At 35.9% G+C, this 17165-nt stretch overlaps 1 protein-coding gene across 1 annotated transcript in view; it reads left to right on the top strand.

Moving 5' to 3' along the window:
- The first annotated feature begins 13302 nt into the window (after nucleotides 1–13302).
- The window catches only part of LOC117316716 (protein unc-45 homolog A-like), a 47863-nt gene continuing 44000 nt past the window's right edge, over nucleotides 13303–17165 (top strand). Inside the window, 3 exon segments of the mRNA XM_033871471.1 lie at nucleotides 13303–13907; nucleotides 15574–15775; nucleotides 16599–16774. Of these exon segments, the coding sequence (XP_033727362.1) occupies nucleotides 15574–15775; nucleotides 16599–16774 (378 nt within the window). The 5' untranslated portion in view covers nucleotides 13303–13907.

The following is a 17165-nucleotide window of genomic DNA, read 5'->3' as shown; positions in this document are numbered from 1 at the left end:
ATAGGATCAAAATCATTATTTTACCGTTTTGTTTTTTTTACATTTTAACCATCTAAATTACCCTATTTGTTGATAAATGTCTAAAACTTTAAAGAAATACATGATGACTTTCGTGAAAATCGGAGCATTTCTATTTTTTTTTTGTCAAATTATCGTATTCGAATAACTGAAAAATACGACTTTTCCAACCCAATTAAAAGATTTTTTTTTACATGTGATTAAAGAGAAAATGGTTTCGGTTTTTGAATTTTTACCCCGATAAACGAAATACCCTATTAAGTGTTACCCGATTAACTGGAATGTACTGTACCACATTTTATCTGTCATGGATAACTTTGAAAAGTTGCTGAGGTATTCTACTCCATGTTTTTTCAACTTACTTAAATTGTCAGCAGAGTGTACACAATTTTACTAGCCTGATGCCCTAGGACGAGTGGTATTCAGGTCATGGCTAGTTGCTCCATGACACTGACTAACTCGTGGGGTAGTGAAAAGTTCTGCTACAAATCTGCATTAAAAGCCAATTTGTTTATATACACAGTTCTAGTAGCTGAAGACATGGTAACTGCCGTGGTCTAATACAAATTTACAAGCACAGATAGTTGAGGAAAAGGTAAATTATTAGAAAAAATAATATTTTCTGGAAGAACATGTACTGAAAAATTGCAAAAATGGCTACTAGCCCTTGGGCTAGTGGAAAATTTTCAGAATGGTACGCCCCCTTATCAGTACCCGTTTTCTGAGGATTTGGCCCCCAGGACCTGTCATTGGAAACACACTGTACATACATGGGAGACAGATAATTTTAGTTCTGGATCAGAATATCAGTAAACAGGACCAATTAACAATCAGTACCACAGGGAATTGACATGTATTCTCAGTCCCATACCACGTACATATATATGCATTATCTATTAATTATAATTGGGCTGTATGTATGTATGCCAAATTCCTGTGATCATTAGGTATTCTGTCAGGTCAGGGTAATGAAATTCATTGATAATCATCATCTGAGCTTTGAGATACATGCAAGTTGTATGTTGGTAATACTTTCAAATAATGATGTTAGATTAGATTTGACAAAGACAGTTTATTTATGGAGAGTACTACAAAAGTACTACAGTGACCCAGTGTCCGAGTCAGAAAGACTAGGTATGACCATGACATGCATATCTATGCACTGAAAACTGAAAACATTTATGATAATTTTCTCCTTTTGCCAATGCAATTTTGCAATTGCCAAATGCTTCATTTTTGTCATTGGTGCCAATGGCAGTCACCTGAGCAAGCTATGAAAAAATATTTAAACAAGATGTAAGTTATCTTGGTACAGTATGTAACTTGGGATACTGTTGAAATGTACTTAATTGTTTCCATTGCCTTGATATTTATCTGTAATAGTAAACAGGTGTTTTTTATCATTCAACATAACTGTTGACTGTTAAATCAATAACATTCTAATCTGTCACAAATACCTGATAAAGGTAAACATACACCTGACATAGATACCTGGTAAAGGTAAACATACACCTGACATAGATACCTGGTAAAGGTAAACATACACCTGACATAGACACCTGGTAAAGGTAAACCTACACCTGACATAGACACCTGGTAAAGGTAAACATACACCTGACATAGATACCTGGTAAAGGTAAACCTACACCTGACATAGATACCTGGTAAAGGTAAACCTACACCTGACATAGATACCTGGTAAAGGTAAACATACACCTGACACAGATACCTGGTAAAAGTAAACATACACCTGACATAGATACCTGGTAAAGGTAAACATACACCTGACATAGATACCTGGTAAAGGTAAACCTACACCTGACATAGATACCTGGTAAAGGTAAACATACACCTGACATAGATACCTGGTAAAGGTAAACATACACCTGTCATAGATACCTGATAAAGGTAAACACACACCTGTCACAGATACCTGGTAAAGGTAAACATACACCTGACATAGATACCTGGTAAAGGTAAACATATACCTGACATAGATACCTGGTAAAGGTAAACATACACCTGACATAGATACCTGATAAAGGTAAACCTACACCTGACATAGATACCTGATAAAGGTAAACCTACACCTGACATAGATACCTGATAAAGGTAAACACACACCTGTCACAGATACCTGGTAAAGGTAAACATACACCTGACATAGATACCTGGTAAAGGTAAACATATACCTGACATAGATACCTGGTAAAGGTAAACATACACCTGTCATAGATACCTGGTAAAGGTAAACATACACCTGTCATAGATACCTGATAAAGGTAAACATACACCTGACATAGATACCTGATAAAGGTAAACATACACCTGACATAGATACCTAATAAAGGTAAACCTACACCTGACATAGATACCTGGTAAAGGTAAACATATACCTGACATAGATACCTGGTAAAGGTAAACATACACCTGACATAGATACCTGGTAAAGGTAAACCTACACCTGACATAGATACCTGATAAAGGTAAACATACGCCTGTCATAGATACCTGGTAAAGGTAAACATACACCTGACATAGATACCTGATAAAGGTAAACATACACCTGACATAGATACCTGGTAAAGGTAAACATACACCTGACATAGATACCTGGTAAAGGTAAACATACACCTGACATAGATACCTGGTAAAGGTAAACATACACCTGACATAGATACCTGGTAAAGGTAAACATACACCTGACATAGATACCTGGTAAAGGTAAACATACACCTGTACATAGATACCTGGTAAAGGTAAACACACACCTGACATAGATACCTGGTAAAGGTAAACATACACCTGACATAGATACCTGGTAAAGGTAAACATACACCTGACATAGATACCTGGTAAAGGTAAACATACACCTGACATAGATACCTGGTAAAGGTAAACATACACCTGACATAGATACCTGGTAAAGGTAAACCTACACCTGACATAGATACCTGGTAAAGGTAAACATACACCTGACATAGATACCTGGTAAAGGTAAACATACACCTGACATAGATACCTGGTAAAGGTAAACATACACCTGACATAGATACCTGGTAAAGGTAAACCTACACCTGACATAGATACCTGGTAAAGGTAAACATACACCTGTCACAGATACCTGGTAAAGGTAAACATACACCTGTCACAGATACCTGATAAAGGTAAAGCTACACCTGACATAGATACCTGGTAAAGGTAAACATACACCTGACATAGATACCTGGTAAAGGTAAACCTACACCTGACATAGATACCTGATAAAGGTAAACATATACCTGACACAGATACCTGGTAAAGGTAAACATACACCTGACATAGATACCTGATAAAGGTAAAGCTACACCTGACATAGATACCTGGTAAAGGTAAACATACACCTGTCATAGATACCTGGTAAAGGTAAACATACACCTGACATAGATACCTGGTAAAGGTAAACATACACCTGACATAGATACCTGGTAAAGGTAAACACACACCTGTCACAGATACCTGATAAAGGTAAACATACATCTGACATAGATACCTGATAAAGGTAAACATACACCTGACATAGATACCTGATAAAGGTAAACATACACCTGACATAGATACCTGATAAAGGTAAACATACACCTGACATAGATACCTGATAAAGGTAGACATAGATACCTGATAAAGGTAAACATACACCTGACATAGATACCTGATAAAGGTAAACATACACCTGTCACAGATACCTGATAAAGGTAAACATACACCTGACACAGATACCTGGTAAAGGTAAACATACACCTGACATAGATACCTGGTAAAGGTAAACATACACCTGACATAGATACCTGGTAAAGGTAAACATACACCTGACATAGATACCTGGTAAAGGTAAACCTACACCTGACATAGATACCTGGTAAAGGTAAACATACACCTGACATAGATACCTGGTAAAGGTAAACATACACCTGACATAGATACCTGGTAAAGGTAAACCTACACCTGACATAGATACCTGGTAAAGGTAAACACACACCTGACACAGATACCTGGTAAAGGTAAACATACACCTGACATAGACACCTGGTAAAGGTAAACATACACCTGACACAGATACCTGGTAAAGGTAAACATACACCTGTCACAGATACCTGGTAAAGGTAAACACACACCTGTCATAGATACCTGGTAAAGGTAAACCTACACCTGACATAGATACCTGGTAAAGGTAAACCTACACCTGACATAGATACCTGGTAAAGGTAAACATACACCTGACATAGATACCTGGTAAAGGTAAACATACACCTGACATAGATACCTGGTAAAGGTAAACATACACCTGACACAGATACCTGGTAAAGGTAAACATACACCTGACATAGATACCTGGTAAAGGTAAACACACACCTGACATAGATACCTGGTAAAGGTAAACATACACCTGACATAGATACCTGGTAAAGGTAAACATACACCTGACACAGATACCTGGTAAAGGTAAACATACACCTGACATAGATACCTGATAAAGGTAAACCTACACCTGACATAGATACCTGGTAAAGGTAAACATACACCTGACATAGATACCTGATAAAGGTAAACATATACCTGACATAGATACCTGGTAAAGGTAAACATACACCTGACATAGATACCTGGTAAAGGTAAACATACACCTGTCACAGATACCTGGTAAAGGTAAACCTACACCTGACATAGATACCTGGTAAAGGTAAACATACACCTGACACAGATACCTGGTAAAGGTAAACATACACCTGTCACAGATACCTGGTAAAGGTAAACCTACACCTGACATAGATACCTGATAAAGGTAAACCTACACCTGACATAGCACCTGATAAAGGTAAACACACACCTGTCACAGATACCTGGTAAAGGTAAACATACACCTGTCATAGACACCTGATAAAGGTAAACAATCATCTGACATAGACACCTGGTAAAGGTAAACATACACCTGACATAGATACCTGGTAAAGGTAAACCTACACCTGACATAGATACCTGGTAAAGGTAAACATACACCTGACATAGATACCTGGTAAAGGTAAACATACACCTGACATAGATACCTGGTAAAGGTAAACATACACCTGACATAGATACCTGATAAAGGTAAACATACACCTGACATAGATACCTGGTAAAGGTAAACATACACCTGACATAGATACCTGATAAAGGTAAACATACACCTGTCATAGATACCTGATAAAGGTAAACATACACCTGACATAGATACCTGGTAAAGGTAAACATACACCTGACATAGATACCTGATAAAGGTAAACCTACACCTGACATAGATACCTGATAAAGGTAAACATACACCTGACATAGATACCTGATAAAGGTAAACATACACCTGACATAGATACCTGATAAAGGTAAACATACACCTGTCACAGATACCTGGTAAAGGTAAACATACACCTGACATAGATACCTGATAAAGGTAAACATACACCTGACATAGATACCTGATAAAGGTAAACCTACACCTGACATAGATACCTGATAAAGGTAAACCTACACCTGTCACAGATACCTGGTAAAGGTAAACACACACCTGTCACAGATACCTGATAAAGGTAAACATACACCTGACATAGATACCTGATAAAGGTAAACCTACACCTGACATAGATACCTGGTAAAGGTAAACCTACACCTGTCACAGATACCTGATAAAGGTAAACATACACCTGACATAGATACCTGATAAAGGTAAACACACACCTGACACAGATACCTGATAAAGGTAAACATACACCTGACATAGATACCTGATAAAGGTAAACACACACCTGACATAGATACCTGATAAAGGTAAACATACACCTGACATAGATACCTGGTAAAGGTAAACATACACCTGACACAGATACCTGGTAAAGGTAAACCTACACCTGACACAGATACCTGGTAAAGGTAAACATACACCTGACACAGATACCTGATAAAGGTAAACACACACCTGACACAGATACCTGGTAAAGGTAAACACACACCTGACATAGATACCTGGTAAAGGTAAACATACACCTGTCATAGATACCTGGTAAAGGTAAACATACACCTGACATAGATACCTGGTAAAGGTAAACATACACCTGACATAGATACCTGGTAAAGGTAAACATACACCTGACATAGATACCTGGTAAAGGTAAACATACACCTGTCATAGATACCTGGTAAAGGTAAACATACACCTGACACAGATACCTGGTAAAGGTAAACATACACCTGACATAGATACCTGGTAAAGGTAAACATACACCTGACATAGATACCTGGTAAAGGTAAACACACACCTGACATAGATACCTGGTAAAGGTAAACATACACCTGACATAGATACCTGGTAAAGGTAAACATACACCTGTCATAGATACCTGGTAAAGCCAAGGTAAACATACACCTGTCACAGATACCTGGTAAAGGTAAACATACACCTGTCACAGATACCTGGTAAAGGTAAACATACACCTGACATAGATACCTGATAAAGGTAAACATACACCTGACATAGATACCTGGTAAAGGTAAACATACACCTGACATAGATACCTGATAAAGGTAAACACACACCTGACATAGACACCTGATAAATGTAAACGATCATCAGACACACTTGATAAGGTAAATTATTTAGCAGCCATGTCAGAAATACCTGACAAGAATTACAGGGTACTTGTTGTGATCTTTATGCCTTACATTGATTAGTATAGAATTTTAAATGCAAAACTGTGTGAGTGTGTACAGTCCAGATGTTTGTGATTGTTGTGTGTATAAATAATCTCGGTCTTATTTAGGTATCTCCGATAACATTGTTATAATATGAACCACCATCATGGTTTAGTGGCCATCTATAAATAATGTCATAATGGGTTTATGTCTAATAATCTAAGGGGTGTGCGGGTAGGAGAAGGTTTGTAAAATTTTATGGATGGACTTATTGCAGGACAATGAAAAGCATAGTAAATTTTGTTAGCTAACATTTTCATTGAACTGCATCAATATTTACATGTAAAGGTGTGCTTCAATCTACATAATTAAAATCCTATCTTAATCATTGACCAATTTTCAGATTGTTTAAATGTTCAGGGTGGGTGTTTCATTACATATCCACTTGATAGCTAATTTCACAAGGTGGAATGGCTGCTGTATTTAGTTCATTACACAGAGTGATGTTGTTAATTTGTGACCTCTTGTCGGTTTTGATTTATGTAAAATATCAAACAAATAATAGAATTAAAGAATACATGCATTACTATGTCAATATAGTATTGTCTGTAACATGTTGAAGAATAAAAAGGTAGCAATTGATGAAGAATTTTGTGATTTTTTCTAGATATAGTGTACTTTTTATGTTCATCAATATATGTATCACCAGATAGATTGAAGTAATTTATACCAAAACAACAAAGAATACTGACATAATAACAAAACCATAATTCAAACTCAAAATTAATCGAACAAGAACAATATATAAACAGATATACAGATCGGCATGGAAACTCCTTAATTAAATACAAGGAGAGTTAGACCAGGTGCTCCAAAAGAGTGAACGTCTTCTGCTTCAATGATGATGGTGTCAGAAAAATCTACGGTCAAATCGGGGAAAAATCTCTATTACATACCAACTTTGACTTGTCCCATGAATTCCTTTTGTAATCTATCCCAGGTTTTATTTAGGTTCTATGGTCTTTGATCTCTCTTTAAAATCAGTATGGAGTAAAACTTCCATATAGAATTATACAACACAGACCTAAGACTATAATATGTTGGACCTCAATTTATTAGTTTTAAGGCCAAAAGAGCTTATGCTGTTGTGCAGAATATGTTGTCCGTCGTCAACTTTTCATTCAAAAGACTTCTCAAGAACCAAGAGGCCCAGAGATTTGATATTTGTCGGGGTTGAAAGGTTACAAAGTTTGTGAAAATGAATGACCTTGACCTACATTCAAGGTCACAAGTCAAATATGCTAAAATCTTAACAACTTCACAATATCAGAGGCCCAGAGACCTTATATTGAACATGCTACATGCTGGAATGAATCACACAGACTTATATCCAGGGTCATAGGGGTCAGATTTGTTTAAAACAGCCAGTTATCCTGAAAATTCAAAAGGCTTAAAGTGATGACATTATGTTGTGATGAATGGCTACCAGCCTGGAGGCTTGATATTCAAATGAATAACCCCAATATATTTTCAAGTCAAAGATGTTTCACCTTAAACCCACTTCTCAGATTGATGCCAGGTGAGTGACACAGACCCATTGGGCCTCTTGTACCTTGACCAGAATAAATAGAGGATATTGAATGGTTTCCCGTTTAATATAACATATATTTCATTAGTATAACCGAATATTGATATTTTCATGAGTGCCAAGCATGTGGGGAAAATATCGAAATATTCTTATATTTTCACTGCAAAAGCTTACATTGTCACTGCTCATCGCTGCAATGAAAATATTTGAGGACCAAAATGCGATAAATCCATTTTCTGACTTTAAACACGTTTTTTTTATTCAGCAAGAAATAGAGACTGGGTCTTCGTCAGATTTCATTGCAGGTTCCATTTGTTCAATAGTTGAGCATATTTAGTTAAAGACTTATTAAAAGAACTAAATGTGTCAGTTTGTATAGCTATTTATGAGAGTGTAAACTGTTTCTGACATTACATACATAGTTGAACTATTCAATTCAGATATTGATCAGAGAAAGGTTGTCCACAACATCCAATTTGAATTTGGCTGAAAGATTCTTTGTATGGTACATCTGACAAATTTTGTGAAAGAAGTGACCTTGACCAAGGTCACATAGTAAGATTGTTGAAACATTCAAACAATGTTTTCAAGTTAACCAATAGTCTAGAATGAAGATATTCTTTCAAGAATAAAACCCATAACAGTTTTCAAAAAGAAATGACCTCACTGACAGGTCACAGGTTAAAACACTCATACATCTTCTGAATTAACCAAAAGGCCTGGATTCAAGATATTTGGTAGGAATTAATGTTCTTAGGCCAACACACAAAATTGGGAAAAGATAGGTCCATGAACCACGTTAAAGGTCACGGGCGTCAAATTTGTTAAAACCATAAAAGAATTTCTCCTGGTTAACCAAAAGGCATAGAATCAGAATACATGTATTTGGATGAAAGGTTCCTGGTAGAAGTACGTACAAAGTTGTGAAATGAAACTACCATGGCCCATATTGTTCGGATCAGATATGCACAGTGGTCTAGTGGTTAAATGCTGGGTTGCGCGGCTGAAAGATCCTAAGTTAGAGTCCAGGCACAGACACTAATATCTTTGACGAAGGTACTTTTCCCATTGATTTCGAGTTGACTCGGCTGTTAGCTGATAACACTGAATTGCAGCTCCGGCTGTTTGCTTCACGGGAAGTTGAAAAAGAAACTGTTTGGATGTTAAGACCAAATAACACCGATAATAATTTGTGAAGCTCTATTGCTCTGATAGAGCGGTATTCACGAACTTCCATTTTTTACGATTATTTGTTTATTACACCCGAAAAGAAATGACTTTGACCCATATATTAAAGGTCAATTTTGATAAAACACTAGTTTTGATTAACTGAATGACCAAGAATTAAAGCAAGAGCTGAAGCAGTGGATACCATTTACGCGATTTCAAGGTTTGAAAAATAACAAGAATATAAATTCCGATAATGAACGTTAAACATCACGATCAGAACCTTCACTCGACCAACTTCTTTACCAAGGCTAACTGATTGCGTCGTGGAGTGTAACGCAATCAGAAGCCTTGGCTAGCGAAGACGATAGTATTGCAGAGATCTATCTCAAATCACCCTAAACAGTATTCATGTAATAGTACAGTGGACCCTCGATAATCCGAACACATTCGTTCCCAGCCCAAACCGTCCGGATTACGAGTTTTCCGGACTGCCGAATTTCGTCTACCAGGTCAAAAAAATTGTCGTGTAAGAGTTATCTCCCTTGATTATACACAATCCGGGACGTTTCATAAACACGTCTAATTGTCGGACTTTTTAACAATAAATATACTTTTGTTTCCGATACGATTCTTGTTTTGTTTTATTTTGTAGAAACTAGAAAATAAACTATGTTTTTAAAAGAACATGTAAAGTGAAAGTTTTATAGCGGGCATATGTGACCGCGATAATCCGGACGCCGATAGTCCGGAAAACTCACAGTCCGGACGGAATAGCATGGGAACGGATTTCCGTAACGTTATTTGTACTCACCAGTCCGGAAATTCGGATTCCGATTCCGGAAGCCCATTTTGGGAACGAGTATTCGTGGCAGCAGTCTTAAAGTCATAGATCCTGTGATAATCAAGTGAAAACTATATGTCCAGTGTTCGAGGAAACAATTTTAATGTGAATAAGTGAATTAAAGAAACAACAACCTTACATTATTTGTTTTCAATGTCATAATTATTTCCCGCCAATTCATTATAGTGCTCATACAAAAATCGCATTTCTCGCTTAACATTCAATGGAAAAGAAACTTCGATGTTTTTGTGAAGAACTATGGTTAGATCCCATGTGAACACAGCGAAGAAGTAAGTAGTTAAATCTCTTAAAACTGGTGATTAAAAAAATAAACACAAGAAATAAAAGAAAATCTTATCAATTAGTTTAAATTTGACATTATCACTGGATTAATTTAAGTTCTTGTAGTTGTTGGTTGTATTTTAGATTTTGACAATTTAATTGTATTATGAATATTTCCAAGATGCACACAACTCACCATTATCTGAATTGTACCCGTTTCTACACTATCTACTATAGGAAATATTGAACAATTACGATACCATACACAAATACACGTATCTCATGTCACATATTAAGCGTTGAAAATCGACTCTAGGACGTAAGGACGCGTTTTCTCCCTAAAATAAGACCGATTACATTTTCAGCATTGAACATCAACCCTTAAATGTTATCACGGTGGTGCTTTTCTACAGTAAAATCATTTAAATAAGCACAGTCACTTTTAATATTCAGCGTAAAAAATCCCAGGCGTTAGAATTATTAGTCCCCTTATTCTGGTGAAACCGGCAACCGGCGGGACTATATTGTACTGCCGCTAACCCATTCAGGATTGCCGAAATTTATTGATTTTAGTAAATATTTATTTTTGGATAATTTTTTGCTACATGTTCAAATATTAAACTTCAATAATCAAATATCTTAATAAATGTTACAAAACATCACATACAAGATTTTTTGAGTGAAGGTGCAGCAACAAATATCACCACAGACATCACGATCATCGTGATGACGCCGTCGTACCCTTTGGTGTGTTTATTATGCTGAAAATGTGTCGTTCCGGAAAGGGAATCGGACTCATACAAAAAGATAATAATGATAATTAAATCATTACTGTCATTATCATTATTACCCCTTCCTGTTTAGGTTGCAGGTTGTTTTTTTTTGTTGCTGTACTCGACTTGGCCTCTGTAACCCCAGTGCTTGTGATAATGTCAACAATATTGAAGCGCTTGGCCTTCGACATGACATAATTTGGCAATCAGTGGGTCTGCAATAGTTATTAATTTATGGCAAGTCGGGTGAAATACTTTTTACCTTAAGGTTATCGTACAGCCACTCTCAATTATTTTATTCCGTATGCAAATAGCATATAGGATCACAATATTCATACACATGACAACAATTTACATTTGCGCAAGACGGCGGAGAACACAGCCAATGTAACACCAAGTATTATACATTTCAATAAAGCATGTGTTAATATATATATATTTTTGCCATCACAAAAAAGTGTATATCATATGATTACAATAATACAATTGCAATTTTAAACTACACGAATTTTTAAGACATAAAAAGACAATCACCCAAAAAATCATTGTTTACGATTTTATTACAAAAATCTCTGTGTATATTCCAGGAGCATATCATAACAGTGGATATGTTCTCCTGTATATCCTATCTGGTGACGACCTTTTCTAACGTCTCATCCTCATCGTACGTTTCCCGTACGTTGTCTTCTCCTGCTGTACTCGCCTTGGCCTCTGTAACCCCAGTGCTTGTGATAATGTCAACAATTGAAGCGCTTGGCCTTCGATATAACATTATTTGGCAACAGTGGGCCTGCAATAGTTATTAGTTTATGGCAAGTCGGGTGAAATACTGTTTACCTAAATGTTATCGTACAGCCACTCTCATGAATCAAATATGGACTAGTCCATCTATTGACTTATCATTGGGTGTTTAATTTCTTACCAATTCGAGACCTTTTCTCTACTGTGATATACAAGTCTCTGGTAAAATCAATATTATTTCCATTATGTTTTATTTCCATTATGTTTTATTTCCTAATGTTTTAATTTCCATTATGTTTTATTTTCCTAATGTTTTAATTTTCCTTATGTTTCATTTCCATTATGATTTATTTCCCTAATGTTTTATTTTCCCTTATGTTTTATTTTCCCTATTTACCAGTTCAGTTCAGGAGGAAAGCCGTATCTCTCACATCTTCCACATCGTTTCCCGTACGATATGTTTATGAGATTGGCCCGCCGTTATTTAAAAACTTTCTATTGCTTTTCGTGATAATAGAATACTATATATAACGATTATAGGTGATATATCATCTGATTGTTGCACTCTAGTCTACTATTCACGACATCTTTTCATTGGACACTTACTGTACCAACTATGTCACGTGACACCATGAGTCCTATTACAGATTCTTGGGCGATGTCAGGCCTGGGTGGTCATCACACGTACTTATAAATCCAAGCCGGATGTCCAGATAACCATTTACCGGACAGGTAATATACGAGCATCAATGGCAATGATGCTAATTAAACCTTCCGTTTCGAATTAAACGCTATGCATTGTATAATGCTTTTGATATTCAAGTAGTTTAATGTCCAAAATAGGGTTTTACAGTGTATATACATTATGTACGTGCATATCTTATTTGATAAACTGGTATCTGAATAATATAAACTTTTTTTTTTTTTTTTTTAATTTCATATAACCTTCAAAATCATACTACATTTTATAGAATATCGACTTCGTGTTTTTATGAATTTTACTATTTGATAAACTCGTACATGTGCATCATCTATAGCAACTTCGCTAGCCAAGGGTGTTCAATACGGTACCGTATTGAACACCCTTGGCTATCAATACGGTACCGTATTGAACACCCTTGGCTAGCGAAGTTGCATCTATAGTTGTAATTAGAGCTCTTTTTTTTTGAGATTTTTTCAGTATCGTTTAATGGATCCCATTCCAAATTATTTCAAATTTTAAACCAAAATTTGCAATTTACTCCCGAACAAAATCTTTCTCAATATTCACTAAAATTTCTACCTAAAATGAGACAAAAGGGCCCATTCCAAACCAGCGAGAAAAAAAGCCCCAATTAACCAGATATCGGACCAAAATTATCTAAGACCCTTTCTAGCTTCAGTTCCGTTACTATAAACACAACATTTAATATCCCGTTGATATATCCATCGTACGTTAACATCTGGTCTTTATTGGAGTGTTTATAGACGATTCTGGATGTCGAATGTTCTGGCCCCTACTGGGAGAGATGCTGGAGATCGGTCGCATCGCATTTCATGACCATATATGGTATCATGGCCTACGGTCTTTATGTAGTAAAACAATCACACAGCAGTTCACAGTTAAACGTCGGATAACAACTTAGGGCAAAATGGCCAAGTAAATGACCGAACACACTGTGAATCTTAATATCAAGTAAGGAATTAGTGTGTTTCACGTGCTTTTTTCTGTAGAGGAACTCTTTTGTCAGAAGGCTGGTTCATACTAACTTCCGGTTTACCGACTGCATGCGGAATATAAAACGTCAAAAAGGTAAGACCACATTTTCTGTGTTTGTGTCCTTGTATATTGTTGAGAAGTTCGTTGTCTATCATGGTTTAATTAAGATAAATCTCATTTCGTTGTTAACACTTAAGTGTCGTTTGATTTGGACTTAGAAATGAACAATACCGCTCATCGTCTACTGAGTACAGCCCCTACCATCAGCACTGTCGGAACGTTCATGGACCAGTACAGTACTGGTTATATACCACAGGGGTCTGATTCGTTTTATAAAGTAATAACATAATAGATAATATAAATAACATCTCATTTATATGTACACTTATATGTTATTATTTTATAAAGCTAGTCAGACAGCTGCGCTATAGACAGATACATGTAGCTACAGCAGTGCTTGTGTACAATGTAACTGGAGGAGGCACGACCATTATCTATGTTTTGAAATTTTCGAATTATTACGATTATCATAATCATACACGTATAATTTATTTTATCAACGTTCTATTCCAAGTTTCTGAAGGGTTTTCAACAAAGATATTTATTAAATATAGTACAATTTGAAATATTATTTTCCAGTTTTAATGAATATTATTTAGACTGGGTCCCTGATTTTATGAAATTTCATTCAACAACATAGAAATTCACGTGCCACAGTAGTAAGTTAGTTAACTACTGCTGTAGCAAAAGATCATTTGACCATTATATGCTTTTCAACTACAACAGAAGCTATGAGTTAGTCCTTGACCCCAGACATTACACTCAGCCCTGACCTAACATCATTCAAAGCAGATCTACACATAGGCATGATATATCATGCCACTTTGATCTGCTAATAGATAGTTTTCAATCTAATTAGAATTAGACTTGTGATTTCCGCTCCTCTACAATACTCTACAATACACTTCAACATAAAAAGATGTGACGATGCCCCGTAGGAGGTCATCTCCTAACCTAATGCAAAAATAAAAAATGAAGGTTTTGACCACACACTTCTCAACAGTGTGTCTATGTGTAACTATAGGCACAATATAGGACCCTTGGCATACCGTTGATGCTGTTACTGATTCAGATACTGATACAGAAAAGGGGCCGAAGTGGCCAAGTGGTTAAGGTGTACCGACACTTTATCACTAGCCCTAGGCCTCCACCTCTGGGTTGCGAGTTCGAAACCTACGTGGGGCAGTTGCCAGGTACTGATCGTAGGCCGGTGGTTTTTCTCTGGGTACTCCGGCTTTCCTCCACCTCCTAAACCTGGCACGTCCTTAAATGACCCTGGCTGTTAATAGGACGTTAAACAAAAACAAACCAAACCAAATCATCTAGAGAATGTTCCTTTAGCTCAATCAGTGGTAAGCTCATGAACACCAGGTAGTATATATGATAAGTATTGATTTAATGCTGCTTAACTTATAATTATCGTCCTTCCAGTATCTGGTCCATAGCTGGTTATGTGATCAAACCTGAACGGATGGTTCTCCCATAACATAAAACCTGTTAGATAATAATATAATCATGACACTTGAAAAGTGAACCCAGTTACATTTCACATACTAATTGGAAAAAAAAAAGTTCAAACGGTTTGGAATATTGGACCAAATTACTTCTTTTACAAACATATTTAGGTACTGATGTATGAAAGAAATTATGTAATGTATTAAAGTCTTTATTTCGTCAAGACATGTCTTAATCTCAACAGATGTCTGACCCACTTGTACTGAAAGAGGAAGGAAACAAATTCTTCAAGGATGGGGACCTGGTTGCAGCTCTCACATGCTACACTAATGCTCTGGATATCTCGGACCTGAAGGATGCTGATAAAGCTGCAATTTATAAAAACATGGCTGCTTGCCATTTAAAACAGGAGAAATATACAGAAGCTATAGAGGATGCAACTGCTGGTATGTAACATTCTTTACCACATAACTGGCCCGTTCTTCCATGTTATACAGCCATGTCATAAATATTGTAAAACACATGTGTAATAACACTATTGTCATCATTAAGTAAGTCATAATAAATGTGTGATGTCGTATGATTGTCCCTTTCACGGAAACATCCCATCGTTTTGTCTTATATAGAAATGAAAATTGAATGTTTTTTGCTTATATTCTCATAAATAGTAGTTATTTGATAAATAGAAACTTACACTTGTGTGATGAATAGAATCGTACTCTCGTTGCTATGTCATATGAAATTTATAAACTTGTTCAATAATTTGAACTTGTTTAATAAATTCCATATGACACATTTTTCCAGTGATTATCCAGTTAATTTTTGAAACATTTGAAATTTTTGTATTGTGGTCTGAATATAATTTTTATCGTCAGAAAGTTAGTTAACTACAGGTGCTTTTACTTTAATTTATATATACCACAACCTGGAATCATGTATTACCCAAATTTTCCTGATGACCAGATTTATGACCTGGAATTATTTTCAACTTGTAATTTGTAAAATACTTATATTTTATGGTAAAATATTGATGTTTCAACTGAAATTAAATGTTTTCCACATTAGTTGATATATGATCAGCCATAAAGTACATCTTCAAAACATTTTCTTCTGGTTTTTATTACAAATGGTATCAGGATTAACATTCTTGTAATATTTGTGGATGCATTTCAGGTTTATAGGTGCTTTGTTCAGAAAATGAACTGAATGTTTAAAATGATCAATTCAGAACATAGATAATTTTGTGCCAATACAATGTACGTTATTCAGCCCTAGAAGTCAATGACAATGATCCTAAAGCTCTTTACCGGAGATGTCTTGCCTATGAGAAGTTGGGAAAGGTGGAGGAAGCTTACAAAGATGCTGGAGCACTAATCAAAGTCGATCCCAAGAATACAGCCATTCAACCAGTTATCTGTAGACTGACGCCACTAATTCAGGAAAAGGTAACTCAAATTATTCGCTATTGAAGTTTTCATCTGGACCAACAATAGATATTAGTTGATATAACTTGTTTACAATTGTTGTAAAATAAATAAAGTTTACAAATTATGATTACACTAATTGCAGATTCTGAATATTGATTTTTACAAAAAGGAATACCATCTGCTCCATTTAACCATTGTGCTAATCTATATAAGTTTATAGATTAACTTGTTCTCGAACACTTTTCGTCAATAAAACATGTGACCTTAACTTTGCAACAATTTTGTACAATAATCAGCCAGCTTAAAGCATTCCTTTGTTTTGCTGGTTTTTAATTGCTGCATATTTGTCTCAATTTTTTAAAGTCATAATGATGCCAGTTGTGTAATGCATATGACCCAAGCTTTCCAC

Source organism: Pecten maximus, chromosome 18, assembly GCF_902652985.1.
Source record: "Pecten maximus chromosome 18, xPecMax1.1, whole genome shotgun sequence".
NCBI lineage: Eukaryota > Metazoa > Mollusca > Bivalvia > Pectinida > Pectinidae > Pecten > Pecten maximus.
The sequence above is the reverse complement of the archived record's forward strand: the minus strand, read 5'-3'. Positions and strand labels throughout refer to the sequence as shown.